The following is a 22,419-nucleotide window of genomic DNA, read 5'->3' on the forward strand; positions in this document are numbered from 1 at the left end:
ACTCTTTAAATTGTACACATTCTTTATTTAGAAAGTCACCACAGGAACCAGACTTAAGTCATCTTGTATTTCGGATAAAAACACAGACAGTAAGAAAATGGAACTCAACTGCAAAAAAAAGTACACATGACATTTCTAACACTACAATGCTGTTAGTAGTTGAAAAATATATACACGGTTGTAATAGTATTGAGAAAGATTAATTTCTAAAAATAATTAAAACACTGAGTAAAACACGAAACCAGGATGTGAGGGCATACTTAAGGCATGCCATATAAACCTAAAAATCAGTTGAAAGCCTCTTACGAAAAGAAGCATGCTGACATTTTGGAAAATGCACAGCCAAAAAATATTTGTTATCATTTCATTTCTGTGCATTAAGTATAGATCAGTCAAGGATGCCTTTGGTGCCAACTTTAGGTAGGACAGGTCTCTGTACTGGATGCACAAAAATAAATTATAATTGATCTTCCTTTTCGACTATGGTTTACTGCAAACCACCTCACTTCCTAACAAGTCAGTGTGTTCCTTTAAGCACAATGATGAATCACTCCTTGAGGCCTACCTCCCTCTTCTGATCAAACCAATAAAAAAAAAAAAAAAATTACTAAGCGGGAAGAGAAAAAGAAAAAACAATGTTGTTCCCATGGGTAATAATAACACTTGGAGCTTTAAGTTTAGAAACTTTATGCAGTAAGAAGCTGCCAACATCATCCCAGGGATCAGTCTAGTATGAATATGGAAAGTGACAACAATTAGGACTTATCCTTCTTTTTCTTTTTCTCCTTCTTCTTCTTTTTCTTTTTAGTTGATTTTGCTTTCAGCGTTTGTCCTTTGTTGTCGTCACTACTATCACTACTTTCATCTTTTTCTTTGCCATCTTTTTCTCTGCTGCCCCTTGATGATTTGTCCTTGCGGTCTGTGTTTTCCACTTTGACTTTGCTGTGGCTTCCGATTGTCTGCTCCTTGTTCACCTCCTCCTTTACCTTGACGTTTGGAGGTGTCAGTCCACGGGACACCGTTATGAGCATCCTCTCCTTCCTCATCTCCTCTTTCAAGGAGATGTTGTCCTGCCCCGCCCTGTGGCTTCTGCAGTCGTCGTGGAGTTTGCTTCTGTGATCTCTTTCGTGCCTCAAGTCTCGTTGGTTGGCTCTGTGATTCCTGTGGTCTCCGGAATCTCTAGCGTAACTGTAGTCCCGGTGATCTCTCCTGTCTGAGGTATGTGGCTGCTGAGTGCTGTTGCTAACATGGTGTGAGTGTCCCTTGCTGTCCCCAGAATGCTTGTCCACCTGCACTTTCTGCTAAAAACAAACAAAGAAAACAATTTTGCCGCATGAAGACATAGAAACCAATATGTTTATGGCTACCTTAAGGTAATGATCTTGAAGACGTTAGTCACTATCTGTTGCCGAATGAGGTAACCCAATCAGGATTAACACATGGCCCACAGATGAAAGTCTTTGCATTTGCAGTATTATGAACTGGGTGTCTGAGGCAACATTCCTGGGAAAAATCAATATAAGGCGACACTGTTTGGGAAGTGAGAACCAAAAGCACACCTGCAATTATAATTATAGAATTACTGCTTGTAGGTGTCTCCAAAGATTACGAAATAGAGATTTTGGAGATTGTAACTTTAAGACAGAGGTGGCCACTAAACCCCATAATATCCACAAATTTGGCTTTTCATATAATGTGATGGGGCTAAAATGTAAAGTTTGTCCTGAAAGTAAAGAAAAAGCCATTTAGTTGAAAAAAACCTAGTCATTTATACTTATTAAACAAACAATGTGCACAGCACATGAAAATTCTACCTCAACTACTAATTAAACTATTAAACAAATAACACAATCTTCCTTAAACAAATTGATAAACCATTAACCCTTGTGTGGTCCTTCGGGTCCCAGTGACCCGAAGGACAACACAAGGATTATGTACTTCCCTTTACTTTGTTGAGAATTGCTCTCTAAACCCTGTTTCTTGTAAAGTAAGTAAGTAAAGTTTATTTCTAGAACACATTTAAACACAGTTTAAGCTGACCAAAATGCTGTACAAACAAGAACTAAGGTGCTGTATTAACCCTTGTTTAGAGAGCAATTCTCAACAAAGTAAACGGAAGTACATAATCCTTGTGTTGTCCTTCGGGTCACTGGGATCCGAAGGACAACACAAGGGTTAAACACACCCTTGCTTACTTCAGTATACTTGGGGGCTTTGCTGCTAAAGCTAAATGGTCTGGTATGACCAGGATGGTGGCTAATATAGCTAACTAGATAATGAATTTCCTGCAGAAAATGCACGTGAAAGCTGAAAAGCTAAGTTGCTGAAGCTAAACTGGATTGCTGGCTTAAATGCGTAAGAAGAAGATAGTGACAATAATTAAAGAGGGAATGGTTTTAATTAGCATGAATTTCATTGAAATGTTGAATAGTACCAATCATTTATGAAACAAAAGTGGATTATTTTAAGGTTTTTCCAAAAAGTTGTAACTACATAAATGGCTGGCTTCAATGTATAAGGAGAAGTTGTAGGAAAAAGTGGAAATTTAAGTTCTTGTTAATATGAATGTTGAATAATTCCAATATTGTATGAAAGTTTTTGTAAAAGCTGATGCTAAACTGAATTGCTGGCTTTAATTTGGATAAAGAAGTAGCTAAAAGAGTAATGAATTAGTTGGTAAAATGGCAAATGGGTCAAAATAGGAAATCAATCAGCTGTGGTCACGATTTTCATGATCCTCCTAAATTTTGAATTGATGTGAACTCAGGACAATGAATTTCGCTTTCAGCCATACTTGTTGTTGATGAGCTTAACAGTATTAAAGTGCCCATATTATGAAAAAATCACTTTTTCTGGGATTTGGGGTGTTCTTTTGTGTCTCTGGTGCTTCCACACACATACAAACTTTGAAAAAAATCCATTCATGCCGTTTTGAGTGAGATACGGTTTCTGAATGTGTCCTGCCTTCAGTCTCCTGGTGAGCTGGTCAAAATCGGCTCGGACTGTGACGTCACAGTCCGAAATGAGCTGGCTAACCACAACCGTTAGCTCGTAGCGTTAGCATTAGCATGCTAACGCTAGCATGCTACGTCGTTCTCAATAGCAAAGCACTGCTACAACACACACAAGTTCACCATAATCTCCAAAAGAACTACTTACATGTGCGCCCTCATTTAGAAGTCTCCCAGCTAATCCTGCCTTGTAACTGACGAAAGTTGGAGAAACAGGCTTTCTTTTACTGTCTCTAGAGTTAGCTAGCTGACATGCTCTACATCTGAGCTACGCTGGCCGAGCGACGCAATCAAAGATAGTAGTGAAGAAGAAGTTGAAAAGAGGTCTCACTCTGTAGCTAAAACAGAAACCAGGTGAAAAGAGGATCTGCAGCAGTGAGAGAGAGCTGTGCAGTACAACTAAAATATGGTGTTTTTTTTTAAAATAAACCATGTAAACCTATTCTGGTACAACCTTAAAATACAGTTATGAACCTGAAAATGAGCATAATATGGGCGCTTTAAGTCATTATGTCAACAAGTTGAAATATTAGGCATTATCACTATATATCCTTAAAAATGTTACCGGTATTACCATGTACAATTTGAATTGGCACACCCCTAATGCAATACGTGTTAGTAAAACCACATTATTGTTGGTTTCTGCCTTTTCATGGGATTTGTTGACTAATGAATGAAAATATAAAATATCACCACACAGAGGTAAACAGGACTTATACTTACACTGCTAGAGTCACTGTGGCGGTGGATGGCTGCATGGTTTTCAGCACTATTCAAATCTCCAATGAACTCCTCACATTTCTGGCAGTAAAACCCGATTACTGGTGTCAGAAAACTTAATCCTGCAAAGGGACAAGAAAAGCAGTGAAGCATATGGAGTATTTTAGCTTGTGGAAGATACTAAAGTCAACAGGAAACATCAGATAATCAATAGAGAAAATTGCTTTACCATCCTGTTTCAACAATCCTTCCAGTTCTTTCATCAATGATTCCATTTTATTCATTCTGGCTTGTTTCTCTTTCTTCATTTCCTCATCATCACCTGCCTGGGAAACACAAGCAATATTTTACAAAATGAAGGTGTTTGTGGTCATTGTTTTAAGGCGTTAACTTTATCAATTAAATGTTGAATAGTCAGTGACGCAGCTTGGATATCCATTACCTTGTGTTTATCAGAGGATGTCTGAGATGTGCCACTGCCATCACTTTTTTCCCGCTTCTCTTTTGTCGCTGAAGGAAGAAACAACATAATCCTGTATTTTACACCAAAAGCATTAGACAATAAGAACAAAGAGGATAATTCATCAAGCCAGGTGGATCAGACTTATTGGGTACACCTCCACGTTCAGCTGTCACATAATCTTATCCTTGAAAACTGGAGAGAAACAGATCCAATATTAACTTGACACATCTTATGATTCTAAATGAGACATGCCTATGAAAATTTGTAACCACACATATTTAACATACACAGTTAAAACCTCTGGCATAACCAAAGTTAATTAAAACAATAAAAAAAATTGACTTTATTAAATACAGAATTCTCACCTTTGATCAGCGACTGTAAAGACTCCAGAGCTTGCCGTACATTTGGGTTACTCAGTGCTAAGCCTGCTGCCGTTCGCTCTGAACTGGGACATGCAGGAGACAGCTGCGTCCCCTCCTTTTGCCCCTGCATCTTAACCATAAACTCGCTGATGTCTGTTGTGCCCAGACTTTTTAATATGTTCTTGATCTTCTCACACTCACTGCTGTCCAGATTGGCAGAGGTTATGCTCGAGGAAGTAATTTGAAGGGGTTGCTTCAGATCAAGCAAATCCCCAAAGCTACTAAATATGGACTTGTTTTGATGATGTTGACTGCCTGAACTATCCATTTCCTGTAGTTTGGCATGTTCTCCCATCTGGGAAAATACTGAAAAACGTGCAGTAGAGGTTTTATTGGCTTGTTTTCCTCCAGCCTCTTCATTTCCATACAAGAATGACTCTTCATCTTCAAGCTCATTAGCTTTCAGGACTGCAGAGTCCTCCTGACTTTGTGCCTGGAGCCAAGAGAAGTCACTGCCTACTCTGTCATGGGGAAGGAGCATACTGTCATTTTCCAGCGATGTTGAATTCTCATTACGGTCATGTTGCTGATGTCTGTGCTCATCAGGTACACACTCCCTTTTTTTGCTGTCGTCTGAGCCCTGTACAAAAGAGTTCAGAACAATGAAATACACTTTTTACACAATTTAACTGCCAGTGTTCATACATGCAATAAAGTCTTTGCAGGTCAGCTTAAATCTAATCTGAAACTCAGGAGATGAATGAAACCCACACATTACTGGCAATTTTAAGTATTTTATCTAGTGCTTGCCAAAGGTATTTGATAGCTCGATAAATAGTTAAATACTTGAACTATCTTGTAAGTGTTTGTTTTCATACATTCCAACTTTTGGTGGGAAGTGTCTCAAGGACTGTTTTTTGTGGACGCCACGGTTATAAATGGGATAATTTGGTTCTGCTTTAATTACTTTAGAAATTTCTTTATACTCAGCACAGCAGCATCCTATCACCTTGGTACCACTTGTTTCAGTCTGTGGCGGATCACCATTATCATCCCACCCACTAAGAGCTGAGGCATCATGTTTTTAAATCAAGTTACACAAAGTAGGCCACAAGTAAAAAAATAAATAAAATTGTACTGCTAGATTATCTTAATAAAAACACTAGATACACTTCTGTGTATGGTTTACATGCTAGTAGTCATAATTTACACTTTTTGTGCAGATTTACACTGATAACCGACTGAAACAAAACATTTTGGAGAATGAATGGTAAGCTCTACCTGAATAGTGAGGATGGCATCTTTGAGGGTGGGCAACCGCTCATCCAGTTCTTTGCTGTTCATGACCAGCTTTAGTCCTTCTAGCAGACTATTCCCTGTCAGATATGTACTGCTGCCAACACTGCTGCTGCAGCTGTGGCTCATTTTTCTCTTTTTTTCTTTGACATAGCTCTTTTCACTACTACTGCTTCGTGACCTGGACCTCCTGACCCGGCTCTTGCTCCGTACGTGACTCTTCTTGCTTCGGCTCTGGCTGCGACTCCGACTCCTACTGCGAGCCCTGCTTCTGGCCCTGCTTTTGCTTCTCGCTCTGCTTTTGCTTCTTGCTCTGCTTTTGCCACGGGCACGACTTTTGCTCCTTCCTCTGCTTGGGCTTGGTGCTCGGCTTTTGCTTCGTGCACGACTCTTGGCTCGAGATTTGCCGCGGCTTCGACTACGGCTTTTGCTCCTGGTTGCATGTTTCTGGAACTCAGGGTCTGATTTGACTGCTTCTTTCAGGACATTAGCCGACTTAAATGCGTCAGCCAGGTTGTATGCCATGTTCCCTTTGAGATAGTCCGGGAGAGGCTTGTTGGCTGCAATGCATCTCAGGAATTCCTCACCAGCTCGGTCACTGAAAAGCAGCATGTGTTTCAAACGACAGTAAACTCAAAATATACATTCAAACATTAGTACAACTGTTCCTGATTAGTCTTAATTAAAGTTGTAGCTTGGTAACTTAAACAAAATACATTTTAGTCATATTTGCTCAAACTGTCACTATATCCTTACAGTAGTACATGAGACAGATAATCTGTAAAATAAAAAAATAAAATCACGTTCCTTTGCCTCCTCCTGGTGCTCCTAATGGCATGAATGTAAAACAACCAATCAGAGCCGAGGAGTCTCAGCAGTGTTAACTGCTCATGAACTCTGATCAAACTGCACTGATAAAGAAAACTAGGCAGCCCCGATCAAATACGAATCAAGATTTTTTTAGGGTCTGTAAAATGAGAAAGGTTGCTCCGGCCAGCGGTGCTTGATTTTGGCTCCACTGTTTTCAACATGGCAGCCGGGTCAATTTACAGCTAAACAATACACATAAAATATGTTTCTGGAAACATTTGAGGCGAGAATTAGGCAATGCAGTAACATAATCTTGATTTGTTTTTGATCAGGGTTTGATCGCAGTTGACGTGCAGCCATTGGCACTGCATTAACGGCTCCTCTTCTCTGATTGGTTGTTTTCCTATGATGTGGACCACTAGGGGGAGGCAAACCATTACGACAAATCAGTCGCATGTACTATTGTTAGGATATAGTGACAGTTTCAGCAAAAATGACAACTTATTTTTTTAAAGTTACCTACTGCAGCTTCAATACATAGACACGTACCTACTGTCCAGAGAATGATGTTGCACAGGAGTGGGATTCCACTGTGGGATCTGAATGTGCGGTGGTTGTACGGGAGGGACGATCTGCTGGCTGCCTCCCAAACCAATCATTGTACTACGGTCTATGGAGAAGCTGCTACAGTGGGGCTGAGAGTATTCAGAATTCATGTTATAGCGTTGTACAACACAGAACTGCAATAGCATAATAGATACTTTGATTTAATTTACAAATTATAAATAACTTGTAAATCAAAAGGGGACAGTTGTACAAACCCCAATTCCAATGAAGTTGGGACGTTGTGTAAAACGTAAATAAAATCAGAATACAATGATTTGAATATCCTTTTTGATCCATATTCAATTGAATATCACTTGTGTTGACTTCGGGTCACATTGACCCGTTTTCAATTTTTGTTTTATATCAGAAAATATGGGACGTAGAAATAAGCGCTGAAATGTGTATAAGAAAAATTGGAACGTTGGAAAAAGAGGCGTCGAAAAAAAGGTTGACAGGAAGACAACATAAGGGTTACTACAAGACAAGATATTGTTCAAACTGATAAACTTGATGACTGAATTTGATGACTGCAACAAATTTGCTTTGCATGGTAGAGTTTTAACTTGCACTTGTAGATGTAGCGGCGAACTGTGTTAACTGACCATGGTTATCCGATTCCTGAGCCCACGTGGTAATATCCTTTACGTAATCTGTTTTTAATGCAGTGCCGCCTGAGGAATTGAAGGTCACAGGCATTCAATGTTGGTTTTTGGCCTTGACACTTATGATGATATGGACTGTAGATGATAAAATCCCTAAATTCCTTGCAATTGTACATTGAGAAACATTAAACTGGGGGACTATTTGCTCACGCCGTTGCTTGTGAGCCACTGAGCTTTTTGGGGATGCTTCTTTTATACTCAATCATGACCAATTAACCTGTTCAACATTGGAATGTTCCAAAAAGGTGTTTTTTTAAGCATTCCTCAACTTTCCCAGTCTGTTGCCCCTGTCCCAGCTTTTTTGAAACGTGTTGCAGGCATCAAATTCAAAATGAGTGAATATTTGCAAAAGAACTATTAAGTTTATCAGTTTGAACATTAAATATATTGTTTTTGTAGTGTATTCAATTTAATATAGGTTTAAAAGGATTTGCAAATCATTGTATTCTGTTTTTACTTACGTTTTACACAACGTCCCAACTTCATTGGAATTATGGTTTGTACATGTTCAATATTTGAGTAATAAGTATACACTGAATGCTTGACAACTTGAGCAACTGTTTAAATGATCTGTTGTTACAACATAGTGTAAAGTACGATTATAAACTTCCCAAGGAGTCATATCACATTCTACTGTTCAGCTACATCTTGCAACAAATGACATGGTCAACAGACTGAAAATCAACATCAGCTGAAATCAATAACACTGGTGTACCTGAAACGAAATAGGCATTTCGTATCTATCAGCAACAATGAAGTTACTGTGTAAAGTACGGGAACAATCAGGACACGTGGGTCTATGCTGGGGCTGACATGAATGTTGTTACCATGGTAATCAACGTCCAAATCAGTATTCGAATGCTTCGTTAGGGGCGGGGATGTCGTGTGTGTAGGCTTACGTGCGGCGCCCTGAAATTGATAGACCGACGGAAAAACATGTCACAGCCTGCCTCACTTCATCCCATCATCAGCGTTACCAGCAACGTGACTAGAAGTTTTACTATGTTAGGGTTAGCAACTCGGGTGCAACTAACAAGATGTCAAAAAAGTCAAGCATCTAGCACTTTCAAATGTGTAATTATTCCAGTAATTTGCGAATATGACAACCAAAAAGTTGAGTGCCAGATGTGCCAAAAGAAAACTGGTGTATCACAATCTATGAGGTTGGCAGATCACCTGAAAACTGTAAGTAACAGATTAGCCTTGATAAAGTATGATTGCCAGGCCTTTAAAATTATATATATATATAAAATTTATTTGATGCGATTATCCAACTGACTCCGTAAAAGTTTTACGTTAGAGTTAACTAAACTAAATCCTCGCTCACCTGCCATCAGTCTGATTGATGGCCATTTGATCCTATGAAACTCGTAACTATTATCTTGTGAGTTCTTCTGAAATATTGCCTTTACAGAAAATGCCAAAATTAAAAACTGACACTGATACTGTACACTGCTAGCAACATGTACTGAGGTTCGCACAAAAAGCTGAATAGCGTGCAGGGTCAGTCACATTATGGCAAGCGCAAAGAAAACGCTGAAGCTGGAAGACTCGCCTGCGGGTTCGAGTTCAGCTACAACAGCCATTGAGAGAGAGTCGTGTATAAGACAAGGACATTACGTGTATGTCGGCGTTACTCCACCGTTGTAGGGTATGTGAATGGAAACACACTAGGGTTGCACGATATTGACAAAATGTGAGATTGCGATATCAATTATGATTAAAGCTGCGAGCAGCGATGGACAGGCCCTCGCGCCTCGGTGCGCGTCGGAGTTACCGGCGGACTCCGCTCCTTGCGACCGTGCATTCGCGCGGCACTCAGACGCAGCAAATTGTCACCAATGAAAAGGGAACTCCCCGCCGAGTTCAACGATACCTCACACAAGACTCTACGTCGTACGGTTCATTAGCTGTGAAAAGGGGCGTGGCTAATGCATAGGGGGCGGATCAAACCATCACCAATGAAGAAGGAAGTCTCTGCTGAGTTCAATGATACCTCACAAAAGACTCTACCTTAGATGGGTCAGTATTTATTAAAAAGGGCGTGGCTTCAACATAGGGGGCGGGCCAAACCATCACCAATGAATAAGGAAGTCTCTGCTGAGTTCATTGATACCTCACACAAGGGTCTATCTTAAATGGTTCAAATTTTAAGAAAGGGGGCGGGGCTTCAACATAGGGGGCGGGTCAAACCATCACCAATGAAGAAAGAAGTCTCTGCTGAGTTCAATGACACCTCACACAAGACTCTACCTTAAACAGTTCAAATGTTATGAAAGGGGGCGTGGCCTGAGTGAGTGGGCGTGGTCATATTATAGGAGGCGGCTCATTATCACATGTAGACCACACATTCTAAGTTTAATGTAAATCGGATGAACTCAAGTTACAACAACTTCTTTGGTCATCGCTAAACACTCAAAATGGCCGCCACGCCACGCCCACACCGTCTGACGAAAAGTTTTTCTTTTAATAACTTTTCATCGTTAAGGTGTTGGGATGGTACAGACCAAGTTTGAAGTCCATCGGATGAAATCTCTAGGAGGAGTTCGTTAAAATATAGCACCTTGACTTTTAGGCCTACTTCCTGTTGCCACTAGGGGGCGCTATGACTTTAAGTAAATATCGGCCTTTATTTGTCCTCAGGGTCGGACTCTTATGAATCCTGAAAAGTTTCGAGGTAATCGGACAACGTACACTCGAGTTACACCCACTTCCTGTTTTGGCGGCGAAATGCACAAAATGGCCGCCCCGCCACGCCCTATGACGAAAAGTTTTTCTTTTAACAACTTTTCATCTTTAACATCTTAAGATGGCACAGACCGAGTTTGAAGTTGATCGGATGAAATCTCTAGGAGGAGTTCGTTAAAGTACGACATGTGGAAATGGCCAAAATCGCACTAATTTCGAACTTTGAAATCAAAATGGCGGACTTCCTGTTGGGTTTAGGGTATGGCTGTAATGAGTACCAAGTTTCGTGAGTCTACGTTAAACGCACTGGAGGGGCTCAATTTTCTTAACTTTGTAGGGGGCGCTAGCGAGCCATTTTTGTGCGCCTATTCCCGAAACCCTTAAAATACGTAAATTTTCACCAGACTTGATGCGACCGCCAAATTTGGTGAGTTTTTGAATATATTAAGCCCCTCAAAAAGCCAATTCATTTGACGGGAAAATAATAGAAGAAAGAAAGAGAGAAAGAATAATTCCTTCAGTTTCAATAGGGCCTTTGCCGCTGTCGGCGCTCGGGCCCTAAATATTGCGATAGATATTAATTTCGATATTTTTTTAAATATGTAAAATTACAAAAGTTACGGGAAAACATCAAAATAGATTCTTAACAAATTGAACAAGTTTTCTTACAACACAAGGTTTATTTCAACTGACCGTCATATTGGACTGGTCCAACATGAATAAATAAATAATGACCATGTCTACAGAACAGGACATGTTTTACTGGTTGTACAGTATAAAATAAAGAGAACAGGACACAACTTTTCTTTCGCTTCTCTGATTCGTTCCGTTTTGTTGTCTCCATCAATTTCTTCACTTACACTGTCACTCTGTTGAAATATGCACACATGTGGTACGCTCCATAGGGTTTGTCACGTAGTGGACCCGTGCGCTGACGTGCACTAACATGTACAAGTGGCACGGTAACTGGCCAATGAAACAGAACCGGGCTCTAAATCGAACACACTTAAGCCACACAGCCAACGGACGGGATGCAGCACTCTACAATATAAACAAAATATTGCGTACTTATTGCGACACTTTCGATATATCTTGCACTGGAACAAGGAAAAAGCAAACGGGAGACCAACTCCTTATCCCTGCTGCTTTCAAACAGCCTTTAGATGCAATACAATTACTGAAGCAGTTGGCATTTACATTGGCATATAATTGTAACATTCCTCCAAATGCACAATTTTTATTTTATATTAGTCTATTTTGTATAAATACATAGCACAAAAGATGCTTTTGAGTTTTATAGCTTATTGTGATCCGTTGACTTTTGGGCTTAATGTCTTCACTCAACAATCTCTAAGCAAAAAAATACAAGCAGCTTAAGGTGACCAATCGCATTCCTTTTTGGTATAACACTGTAGCCCTTAGGTGTAGTTAAAGTGTGGAGGAGGTGCCCATCAGCAACGCCATAGCTAGCCGTAACCCCTTAACGCATAAATCCAGCTTATGGATGTGCTTGTAAGAGAATGGTAGTAGTAGTACAATGTGTAGCATGTTGCTGAGACCATGAACAGAAAAAAACAAACCGGACCAGCTTAAAGAAAGACAGCAAACAGGTTTTCTTATAACTGATATATTTAGTACCACCACTGTTGAATTCCCTTAGACAAATTATAGCAACATGAAGACATTATCATAGGTTAATACACAGTAAATGAAATTATGACAATGCATACTATGTGAGACACAATATTGTCAACTGGATGCGCAAAAGTGAAACCCTTATTTCATCTATGTCTCTACATATATTCGATCAACATTGTATACACTGATAAGATCTCCTTTAGTTTGTAGATAATGGTTTTAAAAACGATTTACTGTAGCAAAAGTCTTAATTGGGCCTTTTTAGCCAACAAAATTGACAAGCAAACCTAATGCAGAAACTTTCAAAGCACAGTTATATAAAACAGCCAAAAATGTAAACAATTAATCCAATACGAATCTTATAGTTAATAGAAGGGTATAATACATTCATTGTGTCTAGCATACACTCAGTTTCATCTTTATTTCAACTTAATAATTGCACTTATTGAAGTTGATATTTAAACAAGATGTTAATACTACAGCCACTCTAGCGGTCCTGTGCAGTAAAGGCTGTCCATCCATCCAACAGTTGCTCAAATATTATAATCGGGAAAGTGTTGGAACAAGGGACTGATAGACCACCATGACTATACTTCTGTCCCAGTCACATTTAAAATAGCAGATTTATGTGGCCAGGCCTTAGTATGGCTAAATATAACAGAAAGCAGGAATGACACAACTTCCCCAAGCTAAAAATCAAACATGGCTGCTCCGTGCATCAACACGTGCGAAAGCTGTATTAACATACAGTTATAAGCAGTTATATGTCGTACACACAGTGCTGTTTATCTTCTATATGTGGACATGTTACGCTGTTTGTATGCACACAAAAAACAGCATAATGTTATAAACTGGCATTGCTAACAATGGCTAACCTGGCTAGAGCTAATGAAAACAATGAAAATCCAACTTGTGGAACACATTCAACTCGGGTGTGACGGCATTCCCAGCTTTGGCTTCCAAGTTCCGAGGTAAATAGAACGCAATAATAGAAGCTGGGATTACCACACACACAATGCTCCACTATATCTTTACATAAAATAGTTGTTAATTGCTATATTAATGTTCTAAATGTCAAGTACAGAACCTTTATAAAAAAGGTGACTTTCATGTTTCCCCCACAAAGCCTAACAACCACAAAAGCCACAAATCAAATGGATTTCTCCATGTCTTAAACAAAGTTAGTTTTGAATGATGCTTTGAAAACCATGAGGATCCTTTCTCATCTCTGCTTTTCTGATTTCCACAAGCCATTTTGGTCTTCATTGTCAGTTCCGGACCTTCCACATGTAGCTTGAAAGGAGAACAACATAACAGAAGACTCAGCTAGTCATCCACCTTTTCCTCTCTGCATTTGCAATTGAGATGGGGTTTTTTGTCCTTGGAAAGGCTGGTGTCCCTCTCTTTTGCTGCAATATCAGTATTAAACAAGGCAAGAACTGGCTATATTGTCCAAGGCCCTCATTTATCAACACTGTGTACAAAAAGGAGAACTTGTAATACGCGCATGCAATCATTTCTAGGCAAAGTTTGAAAATTATCAATTTTTACTTAAGAATAAACATTAAGTGTGACTGATTATGCACAAAGCTGTGTGGTCCCCCACCCCCAAAAAGAAGAAAAAAAAAACATCAAAAGGTAAACCATTTGTCACATGCTTTCGTCCAAAGTGGCATACAAATAAGGTACATTCGAAAGGATAGTCCTTTCTTCGGTGGATCTGCAAGCTTTCTTCCTCTTTTTACAGCAACTGTATAAATGAATGCTGGAGAAACCTTTCATGCAGGTCCAATGGCTCTGCCAATCCTTGATTCCTTAATGTTTTTACTGCAAAATATGGGAAGCATAAAAATGATTGACCACAAATAATTGAAAATATGTATCACAATATCATAATTTCTACTACACAGTAAATCACACAATATAGAAGCATAAACTTAATTTTACAATAGTCTTAGCAAAAAACAATCACCTTTATTTTAAATGAGAAAAGTCTTAGGTTGCATACACGTTTAAACATATGTAATAGGTGGCATAGAAAAAGCAACAACCTACTCTATTTTTCTTTAAAAAAAAAGAACATTATTTTTTTTTTCTATTGACTTACCCATTTTGATGTAAAGCAGGTACATCATACTGCCAGGTCCACTGTAGCCAATGGATGTGGCTTATCCGTATTGTGCTGACAAATTTGACCTCACTCTTTGTCTTCAGGCAACTGAAATAACCTCTGCAGCATGGCTGTCAGGAAAATTGGAAAAGTGTGTAGACAATAGCCAGGATGCTAAGATAAAGTTGCATGCATAAAAAATAGTTATGTGGACCAAAATTCAGTTGTGGCCAGTGATTCCTGTAGGTTGATAGCATAGTGGCGGTGCGCCACGGTAAAATTTCCAGTGCCACGGTATCAGAAATAGGACAGATGCACAACAGGGTTTCGCTATGTACACCACGCACCACCGTTCCTTCGGCTGTTTATGAAAAGACAAAGTCGTAGAGCCGTCTGCTCTACTGAACTCAAGCAAACTATCATTCGCTCTCTCTCCCCCTAGGGCGAGCAGAGCAACTGGAACAGTGACAGGACGTAATCACTCACAAAGTCATGGCAACCAAATAAACAAAAGAGCGAGTTCACTACTTCACTCAATAAGTGATAAACCGTGACGAAAGCCGCGACATGAAATCCGCACTCACGCGGGTCCCGTGAAATTTGACAGCTACAGTTTATTGGAAAATAGTGTTGGGCACACTGACTTTGATGAATTTACTGTTTATCAGACCCCAGATGAGACAAGAAGCTAATGTTAGCAAACACTGCTGTGACGGCCCCTCTTCCTCTGACTCCCGTTGCAGGAGACGCTGTATTCCTCCGACACGCTGTATTAACGTTACAGTTTTAAAACCGTTTTCCAGGTTTCTGGCGGCGGCTCGACCCACATGAGCAATCGTGGCCATACAAGTCAGTGCTTGATATTCCATACGCGCGTCCCAGAAGCGTGCATGAAGCAGCTCTCCGCTCTGCTAAAGATACGCGCCATGTCCATTTTGACACGAGCCACAGGGCTTTCGGACAGCCGGGCATAAAGTGAAACAGCAGGACCATCCAGTCAATTGACCAAAAAACACCCCCTAATATCGTATATGTCTCCTCTACAACACCATGGACAACGAAAGTTTCATCTTGAAGATGGAAAAACATAATACACACCACAGATCCTTTTTTAAAAGGACATCGCCAGAAAAGAGAAGGCATGAAGTTTAATTGCAGGTGTGCTTGAAGTGAAAGGTAGATACTAGCTTAATAAACAAGTGATTGTTCTTTCAAGTACTTGTAGAGACAATAAAATCTGCGAGTTGGGCAGGCAAGACGCTCCGCTTTTGCGATGCTCCTGGTGTGGTATGGCGGAGGACGGAACAAAACTGCAGCACAGCCGGTACGCAGCACAATGGAAAATCCGGGTAAGGGACATTAGCTAGCTACAATAACATCTGTGTAGCTGTATTCAATAGATAATGATAATGTTACCTAAGCACCAACCTGGAGAATTGTGATCTGCTCTTACTGAATCAGTTGCATTGACCGAAAAATACATTTTGACAAACAGCTATCTGAAGAATGGGGAGTGCTAGCTGAGAGATAGCTAGTGCGATCCATGATAGTGGCATAGTGCAGCACCTGTAACGTAGCGGTCAAGCTGACTGCGAGGGAGGCGCCTCTCAACTGCTGAGAGTGTGCCACTGTGTATGGGATGTGCAAGCTGACTGACAACTGGACTACTTGGCTAACTAAAGAGGCTCGGCAGTTACATGGCGGGTGCCGCTCGCCTGCCACAGGCTACGGTCAATAGAGGTGTTGAAATTAATCAAATATCGATGCATCGGGATGCGGACATGGACGATGCTGCATCGATGCAGTGGCCCACCATTCTTTTTCCTCTCGTCGTGTGTGGATGGGTAGGTGTGTGTTAACACCATAGAGTGTTAATAATAATAATATACAGTATATGGTTAACACAGTGGTTTAATAAGGTTTGAGTAAGTTTTACATTGAAACTTGAAATTGAAATTTTGTGCAGCTGGAGTGTTTTAAGTGGAAACTGATAGAGAAACGGGTAAAGGGGTAGTTGTGTTGTATCATTTGAAGAAATATTGAAGTTAGCATATTTGAAAGGTGTGATTTGTGTTATGTTTTTTTTTGTTATTCAATCTAACGGCTAAATACTATTTGTACATTTAAGTTATTGTTCAGTAAACCATACCTTTTCTGTTAAAGAGTTGTCTGGGGTCAGTTATTCCAATACAGCACAATAGATTTGCTGGCTAAAAGTAGGGTGGTATATGACTAATCCAAAATAGGTCAACCTTGTGGTAGCTACTTTAAAGTGAAAAAATTAACCCAAACACTTCATCATTCCAGTCTAAAGTTACGTATTGCAGCTTGGGCATTGCACTTGACAATGCAAGTTTGTCAAGTCAAATATCCTATATGGCTTTAATAGAAAAATTTTTGGACGCATCCTGATGCATCGAGATATCGAATCGAAGACCTGATAATCGTAATTGAATAGGGAGATCAATGAAGATTCACACCTCTAACAGTCAAGTGAGCCGTTGTTTGCAAAAACCTGTCAAGCCAGCCGCTTCTTGGATTTTGATGCTGATCTATTTGTGGTGTTACTGTACAGGGGCTTGGAGCAGCCAAAACGACAAAGAAAGAACCATATTTCAGCTAGGGCTGTGAAGGTAGAGTTTTTTTCTTACCGCAGCGAAGAAGCAAAGGGCAACCCCCTTACGAGAGTAGCGCAAGTTAGAGCGATAATGGCAGGGTGCCTTAAGTGAGTGCCCGTGTGGTCGCGCAAGGAGAGCGAGCGGTAATGGAGAGTAGCGTATGAGTGCCACTGCGAGGAAAAGAGAGAGGAAAAAGAGATAACAAAGATGATGTAAGGGAGTTAAAAGTGAACAATCGAACAACAAGCTTGAAGACATGGTGGCTTTATCTGTTGTCAATACTGAGGGTAAAGTGAATGGCGTTACCCCCGAAAAAACATTGGCTTAAACCTTACAACACATGTGGCAGCCATAGACTGTATACAAACATTACAACAGTGTTAACATTTTGGCTAAATGTGAGAGTCTTTACTGTGTATTGCTTTCATTTACAGCTGCGCTGCTTTCTCTCCTCTCCGTTGATCAATTCCAAAGACACTTCAGAAAGCTGAACTGTTCAGAGAGCTTGTCAATAAAGTAAAAAAAAAGATAAGTTTGCAGACGAGACGATTCGCAGCACAGCGGTTTGGCAGCTGAGCAGAGAGCAGAAAGCTTGTTTCTCTCGCTACCAAATTAAGCCTCTCTGTTACAAAACGTGAATGCAGGTTGAAAATTAACTGTGTGGTTTTGTCAGGATTAAGCTATAAACTAGGAAGGAAACTCCGCTAGCTGCTAGACTGATGTAAACGGTAAACACTGCAGCATTAACATTAATGTCTTTGCTTTCATTCAACATTACCTGTAGAAATAATTCATAATAATCTGAATTCATAAAGAAATCCCCCATTTTGCCTATTTAATAGACTTTCCATCCTCCTGTGAAAAGCTGAAGTGACAAGCAATTAAGTTTTTTTTCTGCATAATCTCTTGAATATAGGATAGGATACAGTCTAGGAGGATAACTACACAATGGTTATTGTTTTCATTATATTTCATATCACACAACATCTGTTCTCCTGTAACTTAAGCGAGCAAAAAGTAAAAAGTTTGTGTGGCACGTCACCTGTATTGCAGTGATGCGGATATTGAAACAGCCCGAATTTCAGCAATAACTTCTCACATTGAATATTCCAATTAAAAGCTTTTACTATATTCACCTAGCTAGACATTGTATGCACTATTGGAAAACCTTGGCTAATCTTATTATACAAGGTTGAGTTTAGGGATGCCCCAATCAGCTTTTTTGACTCCCAATCCGATCCCAATCTTTTAAATACTGAATATTTACTGATACAGAGTCCCAATCCGATACTTGTAGTTGCTCAGATAATAGAGCTGCACACTGTTTTTTTTGTTTACAAAAATAACTAAGTAAAGAAAGTAACTAAAATATGTCTCAAGCTTAATACATTTAACTTACTGCAGCAAATCTTTCTCAACACCAAAACAGTTCCATTTAGAATCCTAGCTAACCCCCAACCAAAAAACCAAAAGTGTCAATTTTCCCGCTGGAAAACGAAAACTAAACTTAGTTACGCCTCTTGCGCTTAATAGTCAATCTTTGATTAGTCTCGCTAGGGCTGGACGATATGGAGAAAATCAAATATCGATATTTTTGACCAAATACCTCGATATCGATACCGCAACGATATTGTAGTGTTGACTATTGGTGCTTTCACAAAATATTTACACAATGAGATTTTTGATAAATAATCATCAGTAATGTGGATATAATGACCAAGTGGGTAAAGGTAAATAATAGAACAGTTACAACAGTCAGGTAAGTTCAGAAAATGACATCACTTACTGTAATGCAGCCTGTAAAACCAGGAAAAGACAACACTTAAGCCATATTACGATATCCAAAATCTAAGACGATAGCTAGTCTCATATCACGATATTGATATAATATCAATATATTGCCCAGCTCTAAGTCTCGCTTTGCCAGACCATCCTCCACACGTTGCGGAGGAGGTTCTGGCTAGTCCACATAACATTCCGGGATGGGAGAAAAACGTGCTCTGGTTTATTGGCATTTCTTTAAACCAATCACAATTGCATGGGCAGTGCTAAGCTCCGCTGAGAGCCCTTTCAAACTTTCAAAATAGCCTCGGGAAAGAACGTGTAGATTCAAAGTTGTTTTAGCTGTGCGAGAGAAAACTCAGATTGGACAGATAGTCTAGCTAGCGGTCTCAATTTACCATGCAGAGAACAATTTCCTGCAGCACCAGAGCAATTCCGGAAGTGGAACGTCGAGGATGTGGTCTATATCCTTGACGTTCAACTTCCATTTACCCTGCATAGATCTGAGCAGGGTGGCATCATTGCGGCATCAGGCGTTTAGCGCCGCCCAATATGATTGAGTGGTTTAAAGAAATGTCAATAAACCAAAGGGTTTTTCTCCTATCCAGGAATGTTGTGTGGAAGGGCCAGACCTTTTTTCTAGGGGTGGTACGGTTCATGAAAAAACATCCGAACCGTTCGGTCCGCTTGTCTCGGTTCGGAACGTGTGTGTGTGCCGCACGGTTCGACACATGCACAATGTGGCCTCGTGCCCGTCAGGTGCCCCGTATGTGACCTCAGTGTGTTTCCCTTTCGCGCGAAAGAAGAGGTGTGAACAAGTTACCAACAAAACGTACAGCGAAAGACCGTGCAAAACATTTCAGGCCGTCATGCCAACCTGTATACATTTTAACATCAATGTACGCTGTAACGTTTTTTCACTCGCTGAAGTGGCTGCAGTTTAGATCCTGTCGGGTCTCTGCAGCAGGCGGGGCTGCTCAGTTCTCCCCGCGACTGACGTGAGCGCGCGCACGCACACGCACACACACACACACACGGTGGATGCAGGTAAAAACGGAGAGGAGACGTATACAGGAGGGCCTGACCGCTACGGTCGTTATTGTAAGTACAATGATAAGTCCAATAAGTACTTTATCAAACCTTATGTGTGTCCCAGGCCAGGAAATGAAATTAACTAACAATGTAAACTGTTTTTATGTTTAACGTATTCTGACTTATTCAAAAGACGGAGCTTTAAGAGTTCCTCTTTTTCTTTTAAATGATACATTTTTGTAAGAGCTACACTTAAGTTGGCAGTTTGATAAATGCAAGTTATTTCAATTGATATTCTGTAATATTTCAAACTTCATGTGCAAAAAGGCACATAAGTTCCTGTAGATGGCAATACGCATTCTCCTTTTTTTTGCCAAATAAATGAAAAGCTTGCTGAAATCACGACAATGTCTTCCCTCTTGCTGTATCAAAATCTCACCTAGCTTTCCTCAGAGATGGTCTTAATAATGTGCTTAAAGTCGTCAAATCCCGTTTGTGCATGATTAGGCTACATGATATAACTATATAATTTTTTAATACTGTATCCTACATTGTGAATAATTAAGCTATATACCATATGCTTAAGTATATTTCTGGAGCGTTAAAGATTAAAAGAAAATATAACAAGAACCGTACAGAACCGAAAACCGTGACACTAAAACCGTGATACGAACCGAACTGTGGGTTTTGTGAACCGTAGCACCCCTTCTTCTTTCGCAGCGCTGTGGAGATATGACTGACAATACAAACTGAAAATAAATACTGGAAACTGCTATCAACAGTTGTTGAAACGCTTCGAGTAATACATCACAACACATCGTCTTTGTAGCGTCCATGTTGTTTCCACATTACGACTAAAGCTCCTAAACTAAAGCGACTAAAACACAAATTCAAAAGAACAACTTCCCAACTAGGGATATGGGACCATCCGAGGAGCACGCGAATGCACCATACCTCTCCTGGCTAGCATAACGCTCTGTTAGCATCCCCTTGTCTGAATCATGTAATGCTAGCTAGTTAGCTAACTTAGCCAGCTGAGCTGACGTTATTAGCCTGTTGGGTACGTACGCTGATAAAATCCCCTCTTGGTGGCCTGTTGTGGAAAAAATGGCTATCCGGTGGTGCAGGTGGCAAGTGTCCAGGGGGAGGACCACTACAGGGCCCTCGGAGTCTGAAAGGAGGGCCATGGGGTAGTGGAGGTCCGAACGGCGGCGGTCCGTGTGCTGTTTTATCTTGGCGGTACATGTTAAAGAGAAAATGCTAACTCCCGTATCACAGAGTGAAAGGGAAAACGTGCTATATATTTTTCACACGGCTGCGTATCAGGGTGATGGATGTATGTATGTATGGGTCTACGGGGTCCCACGCATAGACAATATATAGGGTCCACGGCAGCGCCTGTGGCAGCCACCGGAAATATAGTAACACAGGAGGATAACATCCGGAGTCATTCATTCAGAATAAATGTCTATGTTTGGTCAGTAGTTTAAAGCATGATTTAAACTTACATCAATTCATATCCTGGAGCTAATTATTTGTATAGAATTTGCGACATAAAATATTACTTTAAATATCCTTAGACAAGAATATTCGTACAAGCAAAAAAAATCATTCAAAATAAAAGCTCTTCACGTTTTCTCCTGCATTTTTTTTAATTTTTTTATTCATTTATTCAGAACATAGAAATACAAACAAACAAGGCACAATCACAAATCCATCTCAAAAAACAGAACTGTTGCCTCGGGTAAAGCAAATAAAACAAAACCTAGGAGCTTACAAATCAGCCTAAAGTGTGATATCAAATAAAATAAATAAAACAAATAAATAAATATAATAATATAATAATAAAAAAGGGCTTTTTTATCCTTAACCCGTTTCAATGACTTGCACAAAAGATTGAACTCATTCTTCCAATGGATCAGGGAGGGTTTGGTCTTAAAATATCTACATTTATGTATAAAATGTTTTCCTAGCAGCACCAACTTATTAAAAGCAAAATCTACCTTCTTATCTTCAACAAAGACACCAAACTTTATATAATTCATTGACAGAGGTGGTATCTCAATTTCCCTGGTCTGAAGCCAGCTCTGCAGATCTCTCCAGAAGGATTGCACCGACTCACACAGAAAAAAAACATGTTCTAAATCCTCAATTTCTTTTTCACAAAAAACACAGTTATTAGTACCAAAATTGAATCTCAGTCTTAAAAATTCGTTTGTCGGGTAGATTTCATTTAAAATTTTAAAATTGACCTCTTTTACCTTCGGGAGAAGAGGAAATGAGATATAACTTTTCCTTATTTTCTTAACCTCTCCATCACCAAATTCTTTCATCATATATTGTCTTTTAACTGGATTGGGATAATATTCCTTCAATAAAATATTTCTAATAACTTTGTTGGTACATTTATAATCACAGAAATCAATTCCTTGGATGCAGAGCTGCCTCAGACCAGGAGAAACCTTGGAGTACCTAACATCTTCTCTCACCCTTTATTTCAGAGACATTGGTATAGTTTTCAACCATCTGTCATTGGGGACAGTAAACCAAAAAGACTGTTATTAATAAAAGATTTTAACCATTTCAATTTCAAGACACCATTAATTATATCAAAATCA

The 22,419-nt window shown here is 39.8% G+C and overlaps 1 protein-coding gene across 2 annotated transcripts; it reads right to left on the reverse strand.

Annotated features, from left to right (window-relative positions):
- Positions 1-2: 2 nt before the first annotated feature.
- si:ch211-195b21.5 (zinc finger protein 318) lies at positions 3-21,217 on the reverse strand. Of its 2 annotated transcripts, none has more exons than XM_039783735.1 (8): positions 20,870-21,217; positions 7,215-7,360; positions 5,841-6,453; positions 4,560-5,199; positions 4,174-4,241; positions 3,961-4,057; positions 3,735-3,853; positions 3-1,298 (listed from the first exon to the last, which is right to left on the reverse strand). In XM_039783735.1, exons 1-8 carry the CDS (start codon positions 21,044-21,046, stop codon positions 756-758), a joined length of 2,403 nt encoding a protein of 800 aa, XP_039639669.1. In that variant the 5' UTR covers positions 21,047-21,217; the 3' UTR covers positions 3-755. The 2 variants fall into 2 exon arrangements, with proteins under 2 accessions (XP_039639669.1, XP_039639668.1); XM_039783734.1 differs by having other exon boundaries at positions 3-1,301.
- Between the last annotated feature and the right edge of the window lie 1,202 nt (positions 21,218-22,419).

The sequence above is a fragment of the Perca fluviatilis genome, chromosome 19 (genome assembly GCF_010015445.1).
Source record: "Perca fluviatilis chromosome 19, GENO_Pfluv_1.0, whole genome shotgun sequence".
Classification (NCBI taxonomy): Eukaryota; Metazoa; Chordata; class Actinopteri; order Perciformes; family Percidae; genus Perca; species Perca fluviatilis.

Coding starts and splice junctions, on each gene's coding strand:
- si:ch211-195b21.5 (XM_039783734.1), bottom strand. CDS start 21,046: ATGTACCGCCAAGATAAAACAGCACACGGACCGCCGCCGTTCGGACCT. Junction 6,454..7,214: donor CATCATTCTCTGGACAGTAG/GTACGTGTCTAT, acceptor GCTGCTTTTCAG/TGACCGAGCTGGTGAGGAAT. Junction 4,242..4,559: donor TTTACAGTCGCTGATCAAAG/GTGAGAATTCTG, acceptor TTCTTCCTTCAG/CGACAAAAGAGAAGCGGGAA.